The sequence below is a fragment of the Pholis gunnellus genome (assembly GCF_910591455.1).
Source record: "Pholis gunnellus genome assembly, chromosome: 8".
NCBI classification, from domain to species: Eukaryota; Metazoa; Chordata; class Actinopteri; order Perciformes; family Pholidae; genus Pholis; species Pholis gunnellus.
The window spans coordinates 16,515,342-16,539,048 of NC_136534.1; the positions used below are offsets into that span (position 1 = coordinate 16,515,342).

At 38.5% G+C, this 23,707-nt stretch overlaps 3 protein-coding genes and 1 long non-coding RNA gene across 4 annotated transcripts; all 4 read left to right on the forward strand.

Annotated features, from left to right (window-relative positions):
* Positions 1-305: 305 nt before the first annotated feature.
* On the forward strand, positions 306-2,496 carry krtcap2 (keratinocyte associated protein 2). The gene is made up of 5 exons (XM_079164951.1): positions 306-446; positions 1,060-1,214; positions 1,466-1,529; positions 1,796-1,862; positions 1,978-2,496. The coding sequence occupies exons 1-5, from the start codon at positions 443-445 to the stop codon at positions 2,096-2,098; spliced, it is 411 nt and encodes a 136-aa protein (XP_079021077.1). The 5' UTR covers positions 306-442; the 3' UTR covers positions 2,099-2,496.
* Positions 2,497-3,391: 895 nt separating this feature from the next.
* On the forward strand, positions 3,392-5,055 carry s100a10b (S100 calcium binding protein A10b). The gene is made up of 3 exons (XM_079164939.1): positions 3,392-3,489; positions 4,550-4,704; positions 4,824-5,055. The coding sequence occupies exons 2-3, from the start codon at positions 4,567-4,569 to the stop codon at positions 4,983-4,985; spliced, it is 300 nt and encodes a 99-aa protein (XP_079021065.1). The 5' UTR covers positions 3,392-3,489; positions 4,550-4,566; the 3' UTR covers positions 4,986-5,055.
* Positions 5,056-9,824: 4,769 nt separating this feature from the next.
* On the forward strand, positions 9,825-10,744 carry s100w (S100 calcium binding protein W). Its single transcript, XM_079163985.1, has 3 exons — positions 9,825-9,876; positions 10,144-10,292; positions 10,429-10,744. Exons 2-3 carry the CDS (start codon positions 10,152-10,154, stop codon positions 10,615-10,617), a joined length of 330 nt encoding a protein of 109 aa, XP_079020111.1. The 5' UTR covers positions 9,825-9,876; positions 10,144-10,151; the 3' UTR covers positions 10,618-10,744.
* A 5,858-nt stretch (positions 10,745-16,602) lies between these two features.
* LOC306699449 lies at positions 16,603-17,562 on the forward strand. Its single transcript, XR_013767166.1, has 2 exons — positions 16,603-16,643; positions 17,157-17,562. It is a non-coding gene; the product is annotated as an uncharacterized lncRNA (long non-coding RNA).
* The last annotated feature ends 6,145 nt before the right edge of the window (positions 17,563-23,707 follow it).

The window sequence follows — 23,707 nt, forward strand, 5'->3', positions numbered from 1 at the left end:
CACCCAGAGTAGCAGACTCATACCACAACCAGAGTTTTAATCAATTATTAAAACAATAAATGGGTTATAGAAATGGAAAAAAGTACAAAACAGTATGTATGATACATTATAACTATTCTCAACAAAGAAACAACAAAGTCTTTCATTGATGAATTTCCATTTGTGTAAATTAATTTAAAACGGATAAACTGAAATAAGAGACACATTTACAATGATTTATAGCTCTGTGGTTTATTCAGCAGATTTAAAATGAAGTTCCAATCTAACAGCTACGTTTCTCGCTTCCTCCATTCATGACTCCGCCCACTGGTCCCACCTGACATTTGGACCGGGTGGTGAAGTTTTTTTTGTTCCTAGAGCCGATGACAAATTAACTGTCCGAACCAAGTTAAACCTAAATCACATTTGTTTGACAACAGGGACTTTTATTTCACAGTGAATCATGGGTATGTATTACACGATTCATTTGTCATTCAAGTTAACTCATTCAGTCGCGTTTGTATTCGCGTAGACATTTAAAAACTCCAGCGGCCAATTCTATGGTCAAGCTAGCTCGCTAACGCTAACGTTTAGAAATGGACTGAACCATCTTACTGCTTGCATATAAACTACTCTGAAACAGCAAGGACATACATGTATTATTGTGTAGGATGTGAGAGCGTTACATTAATTATGTTTGCGGCTAACGTCGGATGTTTAGCTTAAAGCTAACAGCAATTTGAACGGAAGCGTTTATGAACGAACACTGACGTGGCGTTACGTTATAAAGAGTCAGCGTTAAGGTGGCCAATCTAGACTCATTCAAGTGAGTGAGCAGGTATTTTAACTGGTCTTCTGAAGTTGATATATTCCTAAATTGATGATATCATGGCTCAAATGCAACAGAGAGTCATTCCAGCATCTAGTATCTTTAAAAAAAGAGTGTCGATTTCAAATGTCTTTGTTTTTTATGAGATCGAGCAGAAGAAAACCCGCCAGTCTAGTGTATATTACTGCAACCTACGAAGGACTTTGCATCTGTGTTGGAGTTATACAATAAAGCCTTTCTTTGCCCTGTAGCGGTGAACACAGGCACCTCTCTAGTGCTGTCCAGCCTGCTGTCAGTGCTGGTGTTTGCTGGGATGCAGATGTTCAGTAAGCAGTTGGGATCCACCGAGTGGCTCACAATCGTGGGAGGTTTCCTCGGCTCAGTCCTCTTCATCTGCTCCCTCACTGTATCCTATTGAACTGCTTCAATCCCCCGCTGCTAATCATTCAACTGCACAATTCTTTAGTATTTGTTGAGATATCTTTTTTTTAATTAACATTCCATGCTGTTGTTGTCTTTTGTTTACACATTTTCCAGCAAAATGTTGCTTCCCATTTTTTTACCTAACCTGGTTTCTCTGAGTAACCTGGTTTCTTGTGTTGCATGTAAATCTACAGATACCACTGAGGATTGTTGCACCTTAACTTTTGTTTCCAGGCATTTAATAATATGGAAAATCTGATTTTTGGGAAGGGATTCCAAGCCAAGATATTCCCAGAGAGTAAGTAGTGACAGCAAACTCATGCTGTCAGTACACAACGTGTTTTATTTTAATTTGATTATTTTGTTTACATGATGTTTAGCCTGATATTTCTCCTATGACCAAGCGTCGGCTCAGCTTACACTGAAACATGAGCATCCTTGATAATATACCATCTTGCACAACAATATGCACACTTTATCTGGGATTAGCCCACAATGTCAGTGCTTTGATATATCATTCCTTCTCTGTTCCTCACTTTTGTCATTCATTCTCTCAACTTCCAGTTCTGCTGTGCCTGTGCCTGTCACTGTTTGCCTCTGGTCTGGTCCACCGTGTCTGTGTCACCACATGGTACGTGACAGAACCTCTGCAGATCACAGATAACTCCTTCAACTTCATACAACACAGTTAAAAGTAGTTGTTCAATGTATTTCATCCCCTTGCTTTTTCTGTCTTTCTATTCCAGCCTGATATTCTCCCTCTTTGCCTTGTACTACATCAACAAAGTATCTGCAGCTCTCTACCAAGCAGCTGTTCCCGCAGTAACTCCAGCAAAAGCCGCCAGCAAGGGCAAAAGGAAGAACTGATGAATTTGTTGGATCCCACTTGCATCCAGCAAATCGGTTAATATTACCCAGGAGCTGATGGCCAGTGCAACACAGCAGTTTCATATTTTGTATTGATGTCTTGAACCCATAACCCTCTGTGTATTTCTGCAGGCTTTTCAAAGATTACTTGGAAAGTTATGATCAGTTCAATGACTACAACCTTGAAGCCAATATAAAGATACATTGATTTTTTTTTCTCAATTTGAATCAAGGCCATTAAAAGAAGCCTGCCGACCGTCACATTCCATTGATAACCTTTTCCTCAGCTCTCTTTTTACACCGACTGCAAAGAGATTCAAACATGTTATCTGTGTATTCATCAGCACATCAAGTTGCTCTTTTGTTTAATTCATTTTGTAATTAAACTCTGTAAAAGACTTTGGATGTGATTGCGTTCTGTCAAACTAGTTTGTAAATGATCAGTCTGTTTGCTCAGGTAGGTGTGGTGGCATCCTACAACTGTGAGCTGAAAAACTGTTTAGGAAAAGGCAGAGGAGGGATAGAAACGGCAGCTTGTGTCCTCTCCTTTTCCATCAACTGTGGTCAAAATGCACCCGAAGTTACTGAACCATGTCGGTGTTGTTTAGAGATGATATGGCCATGAGGTGAGCGTTAAACACTTTAGAACAACTCTGATGTTGTGAACATAAAGTTACTATTTTATGTGACGCCGCTGTCTACTTCAAAGAGAGGTGAGTGATGGTCAGACTTTAGTCATGGTGACAAACTTTGCTATAAGCCATGGATTTGTAGGTCAAAAGTGTATATATGTTTTATAGATTCAGATATTTGCACTATTTTGTTTTTATTTTGGCAAATGTGGCCTAAAGGTTGGAAAAAATTCCAACAGATCACTGGTGCGCTTCCCGGTGTCGCTCAGCGTGAACAGGACGTTCCTGACAAATAGAAACTTCCTTAGATAAACAAAGGCTTTAAAAACAAATGTTCAACATGTCATCAATGTCATAAAGGAAGACACGTCTGTCATTCGACTGATTCGCGTTATATTGCTTTGCCGTTGCCACAACTTTCTTTTTCATTTCCAGATGGACTTTCTGTCTAAAACTCTAAAGGGGGAACAAAAGGTTAACAGCTGTTTTGGTATTTAAAGAAATTGTCGCTTTTTAAAGTTAGCTGCCTCGCCTATAAGGGGACGGTCTTGAGCGAAAACATGGGCAGGGATGGTATTTGCTCATGATGACTCGTCCACGTTATTTCTCTCTCTCTCTCTTTTTCTGCCCCTGTCTCTATATCCCTCCCATCATTTTTGGGCGTTGCCCAGTTAACTATAAAGGCTTGAATAAACTTCCAGTGAGCCCCCGCACTCTTCACTGAATCTCAAACTACAGTTTCTGCCTCTTTGAGACCTGGTGAGTTCATTATAATTACTTAAACACTATTTGTTCTGCTTTTAACTGTTGAAGAACCTTTTTTTTTTACAAGTTCTATGAGTTCAGACAGAAAACGGATTCTTGTTTATATGAAGATTATTCATCTGATCTGTATGTAGTTTAAGGCTACGTGCAAACGCTGCTTTATGAAGAGTATTCATCTGATCTGTATGCAGTTTAAGGCTACGTGCAAACGCTGCTTTTTGTCGCATTTGGTGTTCTCTGTATTCAGCAACTTTCCTCCTCAGACAAATAGCGGCTCATCTGCTGTCGGTTATGTTCCTTTTACTTTATTGCCCTCTTCTTTGTCTTCCGTTTTTTTGTAAAGTCTACCTCGGGATTTTTGGAACTCAACCAAAAAAATGGTGGAAAGGAAAGGCAGAGCGAGAGTGGGAGGCTCGAGATAAGGCTTTTGGTTTATGTGCCAAAAAATGATGTGTAATAGTTTAAGAATGTGCTTTGTGTGCCAGTGAGACCAACCCCCACATCCTCACTTAACAATATGTTAGTTTTGGCTGAAGTGGTGGAAGAAATCTGCAGACCTTTTACTGAAGTAAAAAAGTCAAAGTATCATTATGCTGTACATGGCACCTTTCAGAATTATGTGTGTTGTATCATTGATTTCTAATTATTGGTGCATATACCTCAAAATTATACTTAAGTACAGTACTTGAGTGAATGTACTTATACTTTCCACCACTGAGTAGCCTTCTGCTTTATTGCAACCTTATCCTTTAGGCCTACTTAAGTTAACTTAACGTAACTTAGGCCTACTTAAGTTAACTTAAGTAGAAGTTCAAAAGTAACCTAACAGAAAGTTCCACTTTACAGTTAATTATGCTTTATGGATGAAAGGTATTCAAGCCTATTTTATCTATTATCTGGTAGTTGAAACTATAACAGAGAATCATTTTGTATGCTTAGCCGTATAATATTATTCTGCACAGTAAGTTACAATAGCTGTCAGATAGGTGTGGTGAAGAAGAAAGCATATCCATCCAGAGAAATTCTTGACCAGACTTGTCTTTTCTCCTCTCAGCACCCACATCTGCAGCCATGACTGAGTTAGAGAAGTGCATGGAGTCCCTGATTACCATATTCCACCGCTATGCCGATGAAGACGGTGATGGAAAGACCTTAAGCAAGAAAGAAGTGAAGACCCTAATAGAGACTGAGTTACCCACCTTCCTGAAAGTAAGAATCTTTCCTATTAAATCTAACCTCTGTCCTCAGTACCAATCAATGCACATAACTTACTGTGGTTACTTTAGCTTTGCACCCTAAACTTGTCACACTTGCTATTGCTCTTTCAGAGCCAGAATGACCCGAAGGCTGTGGACAAGATCAGGAAGGATTTGGACCAAAACGGAGATGATAAGTTGGACTTCGAAGAGTTTCTTTCCCTCGTCGTCGGCCTCTCCATGGCCTGTGAGAAGTGTTTCGTGCTCCATAAACAGAAGAAGGGCAAGAAGTGAGATAGTGAGATCATTTTGTAGCACAAATGGGTGCCAGATTTTCAAGTAAAAACTGCCTTTTACAAGATTTCACCTTCTGTTTGTCTGATTACTTTTTTAGTATAGTGGGTACAAAATACTCTCTTTTCTCTAATTCACGAGGGAGCTTTCTTCTGTTTGCAAATAGTTTTAAATGTTCTGTACCATCTATTTATAGTGCACATAGGACCTTTATTTTTGAGCAGAGCTCTGCCAATTTAAGAAAAATACCTCAGAAAATATTGATTCCCATCAATATTGTGAAACAGATGTGCTTTAGTTCACATCTGAAACCCATCTATCATTTCACCCATCCTTGAATGTTCAATTTAGGCAGCGTTCTTTTACACAGTAGATAAAGGGTTCAATATGGGAATGTGCTGGTTATCAGATGTTGCCTAAACTTGGGTGCAGCACCACCTGTTGTATGTCATGAGTTATAGGTTAGGGTTGTGCCAAATAAGCGTTCTTATAAGTGCTGACAAGATTTGGTGGGGTTTGAAGGTTTATGATTTTTGGAGATGGTGGTGGTTTTCTCATGGCCCTCCTCCAGTTTAGATGCCAACTTGTTTTCAACACAAAGATTTCAACACAAAGTAACGTCTATGAAAATAAGTTCAAAGGACATGGCACACTGCAGAGCATTAGGTCCAATAATCAATCAGTGAGTACATTTGTATAATGTTAGTTGTATAAGGAAGGTATTAAAATACAGCAAGTAACTGTTCTTCATTTGCCTGTCGGCAATGATTACAAAAGCCCTCTCTGTCTTTTTCCGCCTGATTCTTGGGATAGTTGACATTCACCAGCAGAAAGATCTTGCTTTGAAAAAAAAATGACACACACACACCCTCAAATACATGACAGAGGGAACAAAGCATGCTTTTGATGCTGTAAAAGTCATATTAAATATTTTAAAGTCAGTGCTGAATCCAACGAACGGTCAGCAATGTGGCCAGTACGCTGCAGGAGTGTGAGGAAAACGGCCTTTTTTTACAGCAGTGATTCGGAACTGCCAAAGTAGGAAAAGCACAGGTGTTGGTAATCTCATAAACGATGGCTGTATTTATTGAAGTGCACCACTAAGTCGTGACATTGTGACAAGAGAAGTGGAATTGAACAGTCAGAAAAGCACAGGTGGAGATAATGAAATTAATGATGGCCGGATTCCATGTAGCTGCTTTGATTTCAGGAATCCTGCTGGCTCACAGTCACTCCCACTGAAACACTTGAATAGAATAGAGCCATTCGTTAGTGTTATTTGTCTAACACCTGTGCTCATCGTTCTCTGACAAGCCAAAATGTCTACTGTGAGAAATGCTTTCGAACATACGATGTTGTAAGGTTTGAAAAGAAGATGCACTTGTGTATTATCTGCACATAAACTTTAAGAAGGCAGCAACTAAATCAATAACCAAGGGGTTAATGGAAGACAATAGAATTAGATCACTGGAGCACACTGCAGGTCAGTGAAGAAATTGCTAATGACAACAAAGCTACAGCTGGGTCTCAATTCAGGGGCTGCATCCTTCGAAGGCTGCATTCGTAGACCGGTTGTGTCACAGCGCGGCGACTAGGCTGTCCCAATTCGCATGTTTGTTGAAGACTCCTTCGAATGCAGCCGACGAATGCGGCCTTCAGACCCCAGATTCGGAGGAAACATCTCATGGATCCTTCGCGGCCCAGCTCATCCCAAGATGCATTGCGTGCCGGTGAAGATTTGATTTGAACAAACATGGCGGCGATTGATGCGAGAGCTGGAGAAGCAGCAGGATTCACTTTTAAATGTAAGTATTGGGTTTCAACTCACTCGAAAGTCACCGATACTATTGTTGAAGCAAAATAAGAGATCTTATAACATCACATGTGTGTTAAAATGTTCCGTTACGTGACGTTGGTAACTGATAAGCTAACTGACGTTAGCCGCTGAGCTATTACCGGCAGCTCGGCTGCCTGCATCCGACCGTAGTTAAGCCTTGTAAAGTAACTTTTAATAACTTCACTTTCAAACCTCAGAATTTGAATAATATCTTCCTGAGATTGTGATGATTTTACAGATTATTCATATCATGTACATAAACGGACCAACGTGAGATCAGGCAGAAAGGTTGTGATCCTGAAATATCACTTTAAATCCGGTAACGTTAAGATTAATGACACGAATACACTGAATTTGAGTATTTTGCTAATTCTGTTCTTGTTGTGTTACAGAGACATTAGTCAATTTGTAATATCTTCATTTGACCATCTTGTACTTAAGGTTATAGTTACATTAGCTCTCATCATTATAAAGCCTTCACTAATAACACAACCAGTAGATCTTCTGATGTGTTAATGTTACTGTCAGACATGACCGTTGTGATGTCACCTTTTTATTTTATTAAATTGAAATAAGACATCCATGTAAATGATTTCTGTGTGAATTTTTGTATGTTCTGCTGTGTAAAATATATTAAAAGTATGTGTTACTGCAAGTTAATGTGCGTGTGTGTGGTCTGCCTTTTTTTACTTATTGCCTGTCGTTTTTATTTAATTGTCTTAGTGTCAGGTTTTCTGGTTAATTCTAGTAAGGGTATACAGAGGGAGGTGGGTTTTTTGTTGTTGTATACACTTGCTGCAAATTGCTGGAATTTATTATTGGTTTGAACATAACAGCATTATGGTGTGATGTTTCAATGGTGTGTACTTTGACATTTAATGTCATTTTATTTTGTAGCCTAAAGGTAATCTCGAATTTAATGTGTCATGTATATAAAAAAAGTCACCATTTTAACTGACTACTTTTGACTTTTTTAATTAAGTAAATATTTAAACTATTATTATAAATATTTTACAATAATAAAGACATAAAAAAATAAATGTACTTGAGCATGATATTGTAGCACTCGTTCCATCGCTGGTCATTTGTTATAAGCATTGTTTTCTCCAATAAGTGATTGCCTTACGTTTTAGCAAGTAAGTTGGACGCCACAATGGTCACAGCTCAGCCAACATGGCAGCCTTTAACAAGTAATGAACATGGAAATAACATTGAAATGTGCAGAGTTGGTACTTTAAGGAGGTGGTCATGCCTTTAATTCACCACTAGATGTCACAAAACTAGTTTTAAAGAACGAAACAATTGCTGTTCTACAGGTTCTCTCAAGTTTCACCATTTGAGTGAGGAAAGACAGTTTTATAAAAAATAAATGATGCTGGGTTCAGTGAGGATGCGTCAGACCATACTGTAACATATAAACACACTCTGTTCAATCCTGAGAGAGCATCAGTTGAATGGAGATTTTACATGAAAATATTGTGTCCCACAACGTGATGTGTGGTGTAGATGTTCTGGTTTTAATCTGGTGTTGATGTGATGACGCTGCAGCGGCTGGACAGCAGCCAACTGCAGTTTAAGTTGAATAGTTTCCACAAAAGAGTTTAACTGACAGTTTTGTCTCCTCCCTTGTAAGACTTTCGGCTATAAATCACACTGGACATGACTAGAATTACCTTTACCTCCTTTGGACTTTTGTTTGTGCATACTACAATGTAGAGAAACCTGTAACTCACACCCATACTTTGACAGGTGTTTGCTTACCTTTTTGCTTGGTGGATTATTTTGATCATGAAAGGAATACACTGCATGCCAAAGCAGCATTCAACTGTGAGATTATATTTGATGGCATCAAATATAATCTCACAATCAAATGTATGCTTTATTCAAAGCTCTGCTCAAAGATATTTCTATTTAATTTTAAATTATTATAGTACAAGTTCATGGTGCAGACTGCAGAGGTCCAGCAGTGAAACTGTAACTCATACCCTATAGCCAGCAGGGTGTGGAAAGATGAACTTTTTTTGTAATTTACACCACACGATCCTTCGTCTCTATTTGCTTTGCCTCCCCTGCAAGGAGAATCTGATCGTTTTCAATAAGTGAAAGTGTTGAGGCCAAAGTGAAGAGAGGCTTGAGCTAAAAGGGACTTGGCAGGGGGCAACAGAGGGTAAGAGGAAGAAAATCCTGCCCTTCTGTTGCCTTGGAACAAACGAGTGGAAAATAGAGGTTGAGTTTCACAAAGTTGAGCAGAATGAATGGGGTGTCACTTGCGTCAGAATGAACAAACAGCCGGGACACTCCCACTGACGGACTAGAGACTCTTGTGATTTTATTTACTTTAGTAGGACATTTACAGTTACGCTAAAGAACAGAAAAATAAAGTTTTCAATTAGTTTCCATTGTGATCTCTGATGGTGGCAGAAGTACATAATTCAGACACCACAGATCAATTTAAAATATACTGAATTTTATTCCAATAATACTAAGAAATAACATGCAACTGGCACTGTTAAAACATGTTTTTGATTCTTAACTGCTCAAAAGAAAGAATTTTGGGAAATTCAATACAGCCTCATTGATATAGAACATTACCAGACATCTAGGACATCAAGATAGACAAGATGCCCACGCAGCCAATTACCTATGAAGACACACATTTGGTTATGCCTTTAAACGCACCACTTTGGGTGGGATTAAACCCACTCACTGTAATTTTCCATTTATTGTCACATATTTTCTCCAGACACTGAGCAAGTCCTCATTGAAGAGGCTGATCTTAGATGATCCTCCACACACACGCGTCATCAATGGCGACCGTTTGCTCTATACAACACAAGCAAAAGAACTGTAGTGAATGTTTTCTTTTCTAAGGCACAGCTCTCGGGGAAAACAAGTTTGGGTGGAGGGGGGAACATTTCCAGTGGGTGTGGGTGTGGGGGACATCGTGCGTCTACTCTTTAAGAGAGCTTCCCCATCTGTCTGACAACAGTCTCACCTTGGACAGCTGGTGATACGGACAGGATCTCTCTTCAGCCAGGGAACGTGAACTCTAAGGTGAGTCCTGATGAAAAGCAAGATTTTTGGGGACGCAGGAAAGAAAAAATAGCATTTAATTCAGATGCTGAGCATGAAAGATGCAATGGAAATGTTTGAGTTATGCCATGGTGTCTTTTTAAGCTTTACTCAGTGTTCTGAGCATTTATTTATTCGGATGTTTATACTCATATGATACATTGATGTATTTTCTGTTAATCCAGTATGTTTTTAAAGGTATTTGCTCTTGCCTCTCTGTTAATTCCTCTCATCAATCGGTTTCTCCAGCTACAGCCATGGCTCGTTTGGACCAGGCCATCACAAACATTGTGGATATATTTCTGGAGTATGCTGATGATGGAGGCAAGAAAAAGAAGTTGAACAAAGAAGAGCTGAAAAAGGTGTTGGAGCAAGAAATACAAAGTCCTGAGTTAAAAGTAAGAGACTGAACACACTCACTATACATGCACGGCTATTCATGAAATGTGTGCGTTAATTATCCTGCTTCTTACTCACCACTTGTGCTTTTGTGTATTTCATGATGTTATTTAACTGTAAGGATGTGTTCTCCAGGATAAAATCAATGCAGATGACATTGAGGAAGCCATGAAGATGCTGGATAAAAACCAGGATGGCGAGGTTAACTTCAGAGAGTTCTGTCGGTGCGTGAGTGACCTGGCCAAATGCTACTACCAGAAGAAGACAGGCAAGGGTGGCAAGAAAGGCAAAGGGAAAGAACAAGAAGGTGAACAAGAAGACTAAAGAACCAACCCTTAAAATGTTTGTAGCATCTTAATGTATTTAGAAATATTTCATGACATTTACAGTGGATGTTATACGTGATACAGCTGACCCTGGAACCAGATGTTGCTATATTCGGCTTTTTCCACATCCGTCATTTAAATCAAGCTTGTTATTTCTGTTTCGAAAGTGCATGCAAGATGTGATATTCGCTGCCTTAGAACCTCTGTCAACAGGTTTTCAAAGAACTTTCCATATAATACTTTGCTGAAAATAAATAAAAGCAATGAAGTTTGTTTTGTTCTACACGTGTAGTTGTTGGGCATAATACTAATAATACAATTTATTTATAAAGCGCTTTTCACAGACAAAAAGTCAAAGTGCTTAACAGAGCAGAAATTTAAAAGCATAAAAAACACAATGTGACCATAGGGCCAATAATTTACATACACACAAAAAAATACAAAATTATATTTTAAAAGCAGGTCTAGGATCTGGTGTCACTGCTGTGGGAGGAAACAAGCGTGGGTTCATCAAACATTCAACAGACATCACCTGCTGTGTTCTCCAGAGCACATGTCACTGTCACTGCTTCCTGAATGAACATTTTAAACTTTGACGGATATCAGATATGTTCCATGTCATAAAAGTCACTTCAAATATCTATCTAGCTGTCTTTCCCTCTTTCAATGTATTTTTGTAAAATCACATGAATTAAACCCCACTATTGTATCTTAAAAAGATGGTATTCCCAACCCCTCAATGCACAAGGGAGTTATGACTTCTCAATTATTATGAAAAAAACGGGGCAAGAATGTTATGTTTATACATTAATCATTAAAACTCTTTGATGGAATTGTTTATAATTGTGGTGTTGCCCAGTAATTCCTTCAGATGTTTGATTAACACACTTAATCTGCTTAAGAAAACATGGCCACAAACACTGACAATGTGTTAATACCGCTTTTAATATTAATTTATATCAGGTTTTTCTGATTTTAAAGGGGATTTTCATCCAATCCACAAAGTGTTGACTCACTCACATAGCTGCCTGTCTAGAAACAAATGCACATTTCTTTTGGTTCCTGTGAGGCACGTGTGACTGGCTGAAAGACCCGTCTGTCCACAAAATATGTGTAAAGAAATCAGACCCTGTTTAAAGTGTCACAATGTAAATTAAAAAGTCTCAATATGTCTCGCATCTAATTTATCTACTACGGTCATGACAATATATTCTAAACCTGCGTTCAGATGTTTGTGTTTAGAAGCTTTGAATAGCCAAAATGTAATGTAACACTGGAGTAAATTCAGTGATTCAATGCTGTTATATTTATTATAGAAGAGAAGGACCTTTGAAGCACTTCAAATTTGTAAGGTGGAGTAAGTGTGCTAAAATACTGTCTGCAAGAGGTGAGCATCTGCCAGCACACTGTTGGCCTCACCAGCATGCCCTGTTCTCTCATAGTGGAAGTAGTTTAAATGTACTCATTTCAACTGAAATGTACTCGTATGTCAATATATTGTTAACATATTTTGCGGTGGGAGGCAAATATATTCCTTGTATGTAACTAAATCAAGCTATATCCCTCAAATAAACCCATGTCCCTCAATTCATAAAGGTGTTTTCAAGCATATTGATGCAAATGGTAACGAATAGGCAGTTTCTTACAATAGATGGGAAGAGAGAGAATGAAAGGAAATACCTCTATACATGCAGTGATTGCCATAAAAAGGTGTAGAAGCCCATATCAGACTAGACTTCAGGCTATTTGTTTCTCAGATAATATTGAATCGACACTTCAGGCCTCCGTGGATGAAGCGGAAGCATCTGTTGTCAGCACATAAGCCATTTGTACGATTTTGTTTAAAAGGTTTTATAGTCAATCTACTATTTAGTCTTCACCTTATTGCCTCTTGCCTGTCCTGTTGCTGTAGCACTCATTGGCCATGAAACCTGCACACAAAGAAAACTCTCTGAAGTCGATGTTTTGCATCTATTTGTTTGAAAGCACCGCTTTATGAATCTGTCAGCACTTCAAGCTGAATGAGCAGAATGTACCTGGTTGGATGTCTGTGGAAATGGTCCAACCATTATGTATTGAAGCAAAGGCACGTTTTAGTTCAATATGTCACATGTAGACTCGCCCAAAATCTTCCCAGCTCCGTGTCGTGTCTTATAAAGTCAAAGTCATTCGAATCATTTATGTTATCACTGTCGCACCCGGAATTTCTACGTGAAACTAAAATAAAATGAAAGAGTAGTTACCGTATTACAGTAACTAGTCATCATTTATTACTGGAGGGGACAAACTCCATTGTGTCTGTGGGTCTCACGTTTCCTGCAGTGCAATGGTAACTCATTTTAAATCTATCTGTGTGGGAGCAGCAGCGTTATTCTTGTTCAAACAACACAACTGCTGAGAGAACTAAGCTCCAGCTTTGATCTGATCCAGTTCGATCTGCAATAATTGAATGCATATGCTGTTATTTGATTTACAGGAATTAGGAAGTGAATGATTTGGAGAGGCAGCGACTAAAACAGCAGCCAGTTTGACAAAAGCAAGAGCCCTGCCCTAAACGGTAACATTAGTGTTTAACACTGCAGGCTTACTTGTGCATGCAAAAAAGTTACAATTGTCAAATTCATACAGTAAAAATCAAAACAAGGCACATACAACACACTTATGCTGGAGTTGACTTGCAAAAATATAAGCTTTTACTTTTAATGGTACCTGTTAGAAGTCTCCAAGTGTTCGATATCTGTACATACTGCTGCTGTGTAACATACACAAGTCAAATAATCTTTCAATTTGTCAGATTTATGTTTTCAAAAATATATTAAAAAGACTGAGTATGCAGCCGCACAAGCAACTCTGAGGCTTTACTTAGGCACTCAGGCTTTCAGCTGAACGCTAATAATGACAACGATAACATGTTTAGCAGGTGTAACACCGTTCACCATTGTAGTTTAGCATGTTAGCATGCAGATATTTGTTCATTTGGATTAAACGCAAACTACAGCTCAGACTTATGGGAAATTTTGCCGTATCTTTTTCAAAAAGATCAGACAGACACATAGACTGATAAGCCTCATGGTCATGATTCTGGTGCATTCCTGCAAAAGTTTTCCTCCTTCAAACCAATTTCACAACAACTCGTTCTATCACACAGATTAACAACACGATCCTTATTTTGTTGAAGAATCCTCACTAGGAATGGGTAGGTCTGAAACCATTACATTGTTTTTAATGGCTGATATACTGCAGACATTTTTCAGTGGATGTTGGTGTGTTCGTGGAGGAGGGAGGACTCATCTGCAGAAGGGTTCGGCACATTTAGTGTCAGCAAACATTCCACACCTGTGAATCACAGTGTGTCTTTGACCACGCCTGTACATTTGTCTTTGTCTGTGCTGGTGTCTTTGTCTCCCATGACATTAATGCCAATGCCTTAAATCATCATCAGGTTTTACCACATAGCAGGTTATAATAGTAATAACCACTTGTCTGTGGGTGCAGACTAGACAACTTGTTCATTGTTGAAGTTCCCACTCATCCTTTTTGTATTTGTTGATTTGTTTGTAACTGCCTGTTACTGTATAGAAAAGCTGTATTAAAAGCCATGCAGACACAAAGTTGGGCTGACATGGTGTAGAATAAATTGAGATAAGATTTGAACATAAAGACATAGAAACAGTTTGTACACAAGTAGCTTTAGGCAGTATTAAAGTTGCTGCTCCATGTTGCTGAATGACTCAATAAAGCTTACTGTTTGATGTGATGTTAGTCAGACACAATGTTGCCACAGTTTGCGAGATGTGTTGGAAGTGAGACTCTGACCGTTTATTTTAATTTAGCCACATTGGAAAAATACTCCATAACAAGTCATAATGACTATCAAAAGTAAAAATACTCCATTGTCCAGTGTAGCGGATTTATTTATTTATTGGGGACAGTGCACATTTATCAACATTTCAGTTTCCACCTAAATGTAAATGTTCCAGAGCGAGAGAGCTAATTTTCATCTGTAGTCCCTGGGCAGGTTATTACAATTTGGTGGCCTAATATTATCAGTACAATTCAACAGGAAACACTATAACACTGTACAGCACAATACAATACAATACATTACAAAAGTAGCAGATTTGTAAAAGCAATACCAGTATATAATGGCAGTGCCAGAGATGAGGCGATAGGATTTCTTGTCATTGCAGGTTTGTTTTGCTTTAAGCCATCACTTTAGTTTTTGTTTAAACGTGAGGAAATTAGTGCTATTATCCAACCGTGGTTTGGTTACCAGCCTTGAAAATGGGAGTTACAGCTGACTTCCAGGTGCTTAAAAAAAAATTGTTTTTCAATTGCTGCTCAACTGAGTTAATAAGACTAGTTGTTAAAAGCACTTGCTATTATGTCATGATCTTGCATTAAGATTCCATTCATTTTAAGTTCAGGTTCTCTGATCATAATTTCTTTCAGTTCATTTATTACGATTTTTCTTGATCAGTTTGCCCTTTCCCCTTGCATCATTGATTACTCTATTTCAGCGCGACATCTTGCTCTCATTTGACACATAAATGTGTTTGCGAGGGTCTTGCGTGAACGTCTTTCAAATAGTTAAAAAGTAATTAAAAGACATTTGACTGGAAAGTAAACAATCAACACATAAATCCACTGAAATAGATCTAATTGGGGAAAACAATGAAAAGTAACATTCACAAATTAAAAGTACAAATTGTAAACAAGAAAATAAATGGGGATTGCTTTTCTTCATTGATATTTCCATCAAGTTGGTTTTCTTTTTACCAACTCTTGCATTGCTGTGAACAACACCCTGCATGGCATGACCAGCCTGGTTAGACCTGTGTGTAACATGGGACACACCCTACAAAACCTGCTGTGCTCGTTTTACCAATGAAGGAAATTATTTTGAAACTTATGGTCAATATTTGCCCTGAAAGAAGAAAACATATCTATTTTCTTCAGGTTATGGGTAGAGCATTTGATGCTTCCCTTATCGTACGGACTGAAAGGAGATTATATTGATCACCATTACATTACATTACTTCTAACACTGGTATTACTGATATGAAAGGGGGCTTACATCAGAAGAAAAGCTGGAAAAAGTGCATTTCAGCGATGTCATTTTGACATTTTGTAAGAAGAAATACAGAAAGAGGGGTTGGGGCTTGAAAAGAGGATTCATCAACCTCTATTTAAAAAGGTGTGTGTACTATCTCAACCTCTTGAAGTTATACAATTTCTGTCACACTAAACTACCAATTTGCTTCCAAGTGTAGTATTTACCCCTAAGGGACAGAGAAAAGATGACAAGGCAACAAATAAGTACGATTTAGAGAACTTTGGGTCTGTATCGCTGATTCTGAATGTCAGAAGTGACAAACTAGTAACTTACTCGTGAGATCAAATGTAGTGGTGTAAAAAGTAAAATATTAAAAGTCAATAAACACTAATTGCAGTCTGATAGATTTAGTGAAAGCAGTGGTTCATGTTGTCATAAGTGCTTTCAAACGGTTATTGCAGTTTATTATGAACCTGGGATCCACCCTGCAAGGCCAACTGTATTAGTTTGACTAATAAAGGAAATGATTCTGAAACAGGCAACATCTGCTGTGAAAAACATAAAGACAACATATTATTTGCAGGTTGAGTTAAAAAAAAAGTCCTGACAGGTAATGAATGTGTATCTACAGCATTTGATGTTCCCTTATCATGGGGCCAGAGGAGATCATATTGACCACCATTACTACTACATGACATGCATTTTCTGTATGAACATGCTTATATGCAAATATGATTCTTAGCTTTTCTGCATTGTTATAATGAAAGGCGGGCTTATGTCAGAGGGAAAGCAAGAGAGTATATTCCAGTGTTGTCAACTTGACATTTTGTAATAAAAAAAAAGGCAGAGAGGGGTGGGGCTTTGACAGAGGGCGCGTCAACCTCTATTTAAACCGTTTGTGTCAGTGCTCTCATCTCAAAATCCTCTCTTCCACTCTCTCTACCTGCACAAGCTTTCACAATATTTTGGTAAGTGGAAATATGTTTTTTTTTAACTTTTTTAAATACAACTTCAACAATTTTGCATTTAATTTGTCCAAATACTTGATAAACATTTAACATTATGTGGCATGAGATCCATGAATGACGTTTGGTTTGTGTACTGTGTGTCGAGTGCTACGTCAGAATAAACATGTCAATCTATCGTAAGATGATAGCAATTCTAATTTGAATATTGTAATAACGATAATCATGAAATTGATTTGAATTTTCAAAAATAAAGCTACCGAGGATTCTGGGTAAAAAAAGTTATTTTAAAAGGCATGCAGTAGGGTGGGAAAACTGAAAATCAGTGAGTAAGGACGGTGTATGACAGTACCAAGCCAAAGCCATTGACTAGAAACATCCAGTAAATGGAGTTTGCAAGAAGAATATGGTGAAGGACAGGAAAGAGCAGCACTTTGGCAATATAGCTGTGGATGCCTCTCTGACATATGGTTTATGTTTTTCATTTACAACTCCTTCTGTTTTTCTTTTGTTTAGCTTAAAGGCAATGAACAAGAAGAGCAGTTCTTCAAAGCTCTGGATGCAGACGGTGATGATGCTGTTTCTTTCAAAGAGTTTGTCGGTTTTGTAGTAACCATCGCTATGTTGGCCAAAGGACAGAAATAATCAAGCCATGTTGCTTCAGAACTTCTTTGGGTATTTTAATTTGTTCTAAATGAAAACATTAACTGGAAGATCCAATTTGCACTGTGTTACAGTCACATCCATTAAATTTGCATGTCATTTTCAAATGTTCTGAGAAGGAAAACTTGGTTAAACCCACAAAGATAAATCATGTGGGTTATTATGTTGGCTTGGAGGACTTACATTGTGCTGACTTTGAGTTTGTATCACTGATGTTCAATGTCATCAGTGAACAATAAATAAAATAAAATAAACGTCACATCTTGTGAAAGTTTTGTGTGTGTTCTTAAAATAAATACAGGTATTATTCAAAGTACAGCTGACCGTCTCTACTGTGCATCTACAAGGCAGAATGCATTTAGAATCATCTTTAAAAACATAATCTGCCTTTTTATTTAACAACCTATATAAAATGTCTCTCAGCTCATCATTCAGGGTCCCATCCCATGGTGAAATGTTCACGTCACTGTTTGGCTGCATTACACGTAGAGCAGGAAATAACACAGCTTTAAATCTGCATGAGGTCCTTAAAAACTATGAGTTTAAAACTAGCGCGGCTTACACAAAGGGTGAATAAAATAAATCTCCAAAACCTTCGAAGCAGTAATCTTCATGCACATGTTCATAAAGATTTCAGTAATTGTGCTATGTCCTCACGTTCACCACTTGGTTTTCCAACACAAATGATTTTTGCTGCTATGATGCCCCCTTGTGTTTAAAGCTTTCACTCTGAGGTGTCCATGCCATTTATTTCCCTGTGGTCTTGTGTGGCTGGAATCAATTAAACTTTATAGCTGTTTTTGGACTGAAGAAGAAGCCATTATGAAAGACAGTACGGATGTGAAATGCAACAATTTAGTGTGGATGTGAACTCAATCAACAGATCAATTAGTGTCAACAGATACTAGCTGAAGAAGGTCTGTGGTTCGTTAATGAGGTACAGAGGAATGGACGGAAAAACTGTTTAACGACTGTATTACGTGCATACAGTGCGCCAAACAGCAAACAGATATACAAGCCGCTCTCTGAAATGTTTTTTTTTATAAATATATATAATGTTAAAGAAAAAGCAACAATTGTTCTGTTGTTCCCAGTCTGTCCGTCAAATTTCAATGGACATCTTAGAATGTTATTGTAATCTCAAATATATGTTGTAAAAATGTGTGTTGTGTTGTCTTTTCTTTATGCTTTTAACCCCTTTGGCCTTTATTAAAACAATAAATGGGTTATAGAAATGGAAAAAAGTACAAAACAGTATGTATGATACATTATAACTATTCTCAACAAAGACTCAAAAACAGCAGAAGAAAACATTTAATGAAGACGGTAATGGTAATACACTCATTTACAGTACAGGCTAAATTATTTCTGCAGCATAAAATGGTTTCATATTCAGTTCAGATTTGTCATGAAACAACAAAGTCTTTCATTGATGAATTTCCATTTGTGTAAATTAATTTAAAACGGATAAACTGAAATAAGAGACACATTTACAATGATTTATAGCTCTGTGGTTTATTCAGCAGATTTAAAATGAAGTTCCAATCTAACAGCTACGTTTCTCTCTTCCTCCATTCATGACTCCGCCCACTGGTCCCACCTGACATTTGGACCGGGTGGTGAAGTTTTTTTTGTTCCTAGAGCCGATGACAAATTAACTGTCCGAACCAAGTTAAACCTAAATCACATTTGTTTGACAACAGGGACTTTTATTTCACAGTGAATCATGGGTATGTATTACACGATTCATTTGTCATTCAAGTTAACTCATTCAGTCGCGTATAGAATCTCATAGTTTTCAATAAGTGAAAGTGTTGAGGCCAAAGTGAAGAGAGGCTTGAGCAAAAAGGGATTTGGCAGGGGGCAACAGAGGGTAAGAGGGAGAAAATACTGCTCTTCTTCTGTGGCCTTGGAACAAACGAGTGGAAAATAGAGGTTAAGTTTCACAAAGTTGCGTCAGAATGAACAAACATCCGGGACACTCCCACTGACGGACTAGAGCAGGGGTCTTCAACGTTTTTCAGGCCAAGGACCCACAAACTGACAGAGAGATGGAGCAGGGACCCCCTACTATATTGTATAAAATTGTGTTTTACATTTAACTGGGCCTAGTGCGATGTATAAACATACATGTTATTGTGTATTCAATCCTAAGCTATTCAAATAATACACAGGTTCATATATTCATGTTTTTATTTTAAACACGTGCAAGGTACAGTGCGTAGGGTGGCCGTGCCACTGCCATTTATAAACATACCGGGTCAACTGATACCAATGCTAATATCAACATTGTCTGGCAATTGCATGACAATTATGCATACAAGCTATTCAAATTGAAGTTTATTTAAATTTTAATTAAATGTGGAAACGAAAAATGAGTGATGGCCTATTAGTGCCACTGCCATGCATAAACATACATGTTCTTGCATACAATACTAAACTATTAAAATAATGGATAGATTCATGTTTGGGGGAACAATTAAATTAAACTATTTTTTAAAAACAACCAACAATGTCACGGCCCCCCTGCAGTACCTCCATGGACCCCCTAGGGGTCGCGGACCCCCTGTTGAAGACCTCTGGAATAGAGACTTGTGATTTTATTTACTTTAACTAAAGTAAGACATTACAGTTACGCTAAAGAACAGAAAAATAAAGTTTTCAATTAGTTTCCATTGTGATCTCTGATGGTGGCAGAAGTACATAATTCAGCCACGACAGATCAATTTAAGTTAGAAAAATGCTTTTGAAAGTATACTGAATTTAATTCCAATACTACTAAGAAATAAAATACAGCTGTTAAAACATGTTTTGACTCAAAAGAAAGAACTTCGGGAAATCTTCAATAATCTTCAATAAAGCCTCATTGATATAGGGTACATCACAAGTCTCTTAATTGCATCCATGTTTCCCTCACTTGCGTCTTTTCCATGTGAGGACAGAGAGAGGAAACAAGGAAATATTTTTCAAGAGAAATGAGACGTCCTTTCCTTTGTTTCTGATGACGGAGGATCTGATCACAGCTGGATCAGCTGTCAGTTGGCTTTAACAGCTGGAGAGACTTTTGAGAAATAACTCAACCTACAATTAACATATATTTAAACCAGATGGTGAATCAGAAAACTAATCAAATATAAAACTTGAGTTTAATCTCTGATCTGTCTTCACTCTGGTCTGAAACTCCAGTGATGTTGAAAAGAATCAGATCAGTCCGATCAGCTGCAGCGTCCAATCAAATAACTGATGAACAATGAGGGGGCGTGTCGGCTGGTCTCGTGTATGTTCGCTCATGGCTCCTTAGAGACCCCTTCTCGATCCTCGGTCCTCCTCACAGAAAGAAGAGCTTTGGGACGGCCGTCAATATGGCGGAGCAGAACAGCTTCTGGTTCAAGCGAGGAGCGAGGAGTGAGGAGTGAGGAGTGAGGAAATGACAATTAAGAGACTTGGGATGTACCAAAAGAACATTACCAAAAATCTAGGGCAACCAGGATAGACAAGATGCCCATGCAGCCAAATTACCTATGAACACACACATTTGGTTATGCCTTTAAACGCACCACTTTGAGTGGGACTAAACCCACTCACTGTAACTTTCCATTTATTCTCACATATTTTCTCCAGATGGTTACACTGAGCAACTCCTCAATGAAGAGGCTGATCTTAGTTCAATCAGGAGAGACTTGATTAGAATTTAACAATGATTTATTATACAAGCATAAAATATAGATAGTGCAAAGTCTTTGCCGATTGGACTCCATCCTGAAGTAATATCACCGAGGGGATACTGAGGTCCAATAATGACTAATACCCACTGGAGTCCAGACACTGGTGGTGGTGGTGGTGATGAAAGGAGTTGCTGCAATCTGATTTTAACTGCCATAAGGTTATTTATGTCATTGTTTAGTATGTTTGTTTACATGTCGTTATTTGTAAGGTTTGTTTTTAATGCGAATGGGTTTTTGTTTGTATAAAAGGGGGGGAACTATTGTTGCTTGCTGTGTTGTACCGGGACGTGTTTGACCGTGGCACAGTGACAGCAGAAGGGCGCGAAGCGTCTTAAGTCAGTCAGTCAGTAAGTCAGTCAGTAAACAAAGTAAACTAAGTCAACTAAGTTTTCAGTTCAAGTTTCAAGGGATCATCTTTCGTGTTTCAAGTGGACTCATTTCCCTCTCAGTTGTGTGCAGCCAGTGAGGTACGTTATTTATGTACATTCGCCATTGCGCACATTCGCGCGCAAACTGTGTTTTTATGTAATGTAAACGTCTGATTGTTTTGTATGTCTAAATGTGATTTAAACAGTTCGACGGTGGACGGAGAAGTAGGAGGAAGAATAAATCCATCAGTTGAGAGAACCAAGGCGTCGTGTATTTACTGGAGGGAGTGATAGTCGAACTCAGATCTGCGTGAATTTCCCGGACCTGCTCGTGCCCGACAGCTCGTCAAGACGGAATCACAGATAAGACACTGTTGAGCGTTAAAGGACACACAAGTTCATCTGTTTTTTCATGAAGACGTCCATAAGTCAGACACTTAAGTTCGTGTTCTGAAAGGTGACATAAGGATTGAAAAAATAAAATAAAAGTACTATAAGGGGCTGTGTGTAGCCTATTAACATAACAGTGTTCCATAAGATATTAAGAGGCATTAATGTAAGTGATTTATTGTTACTGCTGATCATTTAAAAAAGAGGTAATTAATTTACTTAAGAAAAAGAAGGGTTTGTGTATGTGAATATAAGAAACCTAGCATTAGGAGAGAAGTTTTCTGTTAATGGTTTAATATCTTTCAATGCAAACTCATTTAAGTGTTTCACTAAGGACCTTTACAATTTCTACTTTACTTTAAGGGGTCTATTTAAGAGAAAGTGACTTAATATCTTGAGTGCCTTTTGTAAAATGTTTTTTGTGAACTACACTACTTATTTGGGACAACTTGATCTGTGTACAGTTCACGTTAAATAATTTAAAATGTCACAAACAAGTAAAGGGAGTCAGTATGTAGGTGCACTCATAGAACAAGTGTCAGAAACAGAGCAGGTAGATGGGTCTAGTGCTGTAGAACAGACAGCACAGTCTGAAGAGCCTCGACGAAGTGAGAGAGTCCGCACGTTAACAGAAAAAGGAAAAGAATTTCAGAAGACGATGCAGATAGGAATCAAAAGCAGCTCACTTGACAGTGATGAGGACCTGGACAACGCTACAAAAGACCTGCTCAAGACAAAAGAGCTACTACTTCGCTTTGACAGCATCTACGAACGCTGGAAAGCTTTAACTAAAGTGGTTAAAAAATCTGTAACTAAACGGGATCCCAGTAACATCCTACAAGAATACACGAGTATTATTCAAAGAGAGTTATCTGAACTGAATAGTGTTTATGATGAACATCGAAGGATTGCCAGCCCAGCTCACGAAATGCGCCGCAAGCTGGACAAATGCATATCAGTCACCAAGATTGTTGTACATAACGCTCAGTCTCAAATTCAAGGAACAGAGGAGGAGCTGATTTGGCCAGATGCAAGTTCTGTATTTGCATCTACAATTTCCAGTGTTTCATTTCCAGACTCCAAGTGTTCCAAGGTTATTTCCACTCGCTCTTATGTATCCTCAGTTAAAAGACAAGAAGCTGCTGCCGAGTATGCAGCCACCAAAGCTGTGTTGAAGATTATGGCTGAGCAAGAGTGCCACCAAGAGAACCTGCAAAGACTTGAAGTTGAGAACAAGCGGATAGTTGCTGACCAAGAAGCAGCTGCATTAACTCGCCGTCTTCAAGGAGAAAGGGAAGAGACTGAGCGTAGAAGGGAAGAGACTGAGCGTAGGATGGAAGAGACTGAGCGTAGGATAGAAAAGGAGAGACAAGAAGCTACTCTCTTAAGGAAACAGCAAGAAGAAAATGCTGCAAGAAAAGAGTCTGAAGAGGACTTGAAAAGAGAGCTTGTGCGTTTGGAAGAGCTAAAAAGACTGAATGCAGCCAGAGCAAGGCTTCACGTCTATGATGAAGAGGACTTCTATCCAGACCAAAGGCTTACACCACATAAGTCTGAGCTGCCTCCGCTTGAGAAAGCAAGTAATCAGGTGAACCCTGTGTATCAGTACCCACAACCACTAAGAGATGTGGCTCCAAGAGGTGTGCTTCAAAACGACATGGGAGAGCTTGTGAAAGTACTGGCTGAGGCTATATCAGCAAATAGGCTGCCCATTCCAGAGCCTACGATCTTCAGTGGGGATCCACTCAAGTTTAATCATTGGAAGTCTTCCTTCCAGACACTAATTGAAAGGAAAAACATTCCAACGTCAGAGAAAATCTTCTTCCTTCAGAAGTACGTGGGAGGAGCAGCTAAAAAGGCTATAGAAGGTCATTTTCTGATTGATTCAGAAGATTCATATCGCACAGCATGGGACGTGCTC

Excerpts from the sequence above, each read along its gene's own strand:
- s100w (XM_079163985.1), top strand. The coding sequence starts at position 10,152 with ATGGCTCGTTTGGACCAGGCCATCACAAACATTGTGGATATATTTCTG. Across the intron at positions 10,293-10,428 it reads TACAAAGTCCTGAGTTAAAA|GATAAAATCAATGCAGATGA; the intron begins GTAAGAGACTGA and ends TGTGTTCTCCAG.
- s100a10b (XM_079164939.1), top strand. The coding sequence starts at position 4,567 with ATGACTGAGTTAGAGAAGTGCATGGAGTCCCTGATTACCATATTCCAC. Across the intron at positions 4,705-4,823 it reads AGTTACCCACCTTCCTGAAA|AGCCAGAATGACCCGAAGGC; the intron begins GTAAGAATCTTT and ends TTGCTCTTTCAG.
- krtcap2 (XM_079164951.1), top strand. Across the intron at positions 1,215-1,465 it reads TCTTCATCTGCTCCCTCACT|GCATTTAATAATATGGAAAA; the intron begins GTATCCTATTGA and ends TTTTGTTTCCAG. Across the intron at positions 1,863-1,977 it reads CGTGTCTGTGTCACCACATG|CCTGATATTCTCCCTCTTTG; the intron begins GTACGTGACAGA and ends TTTCTATTCCAG.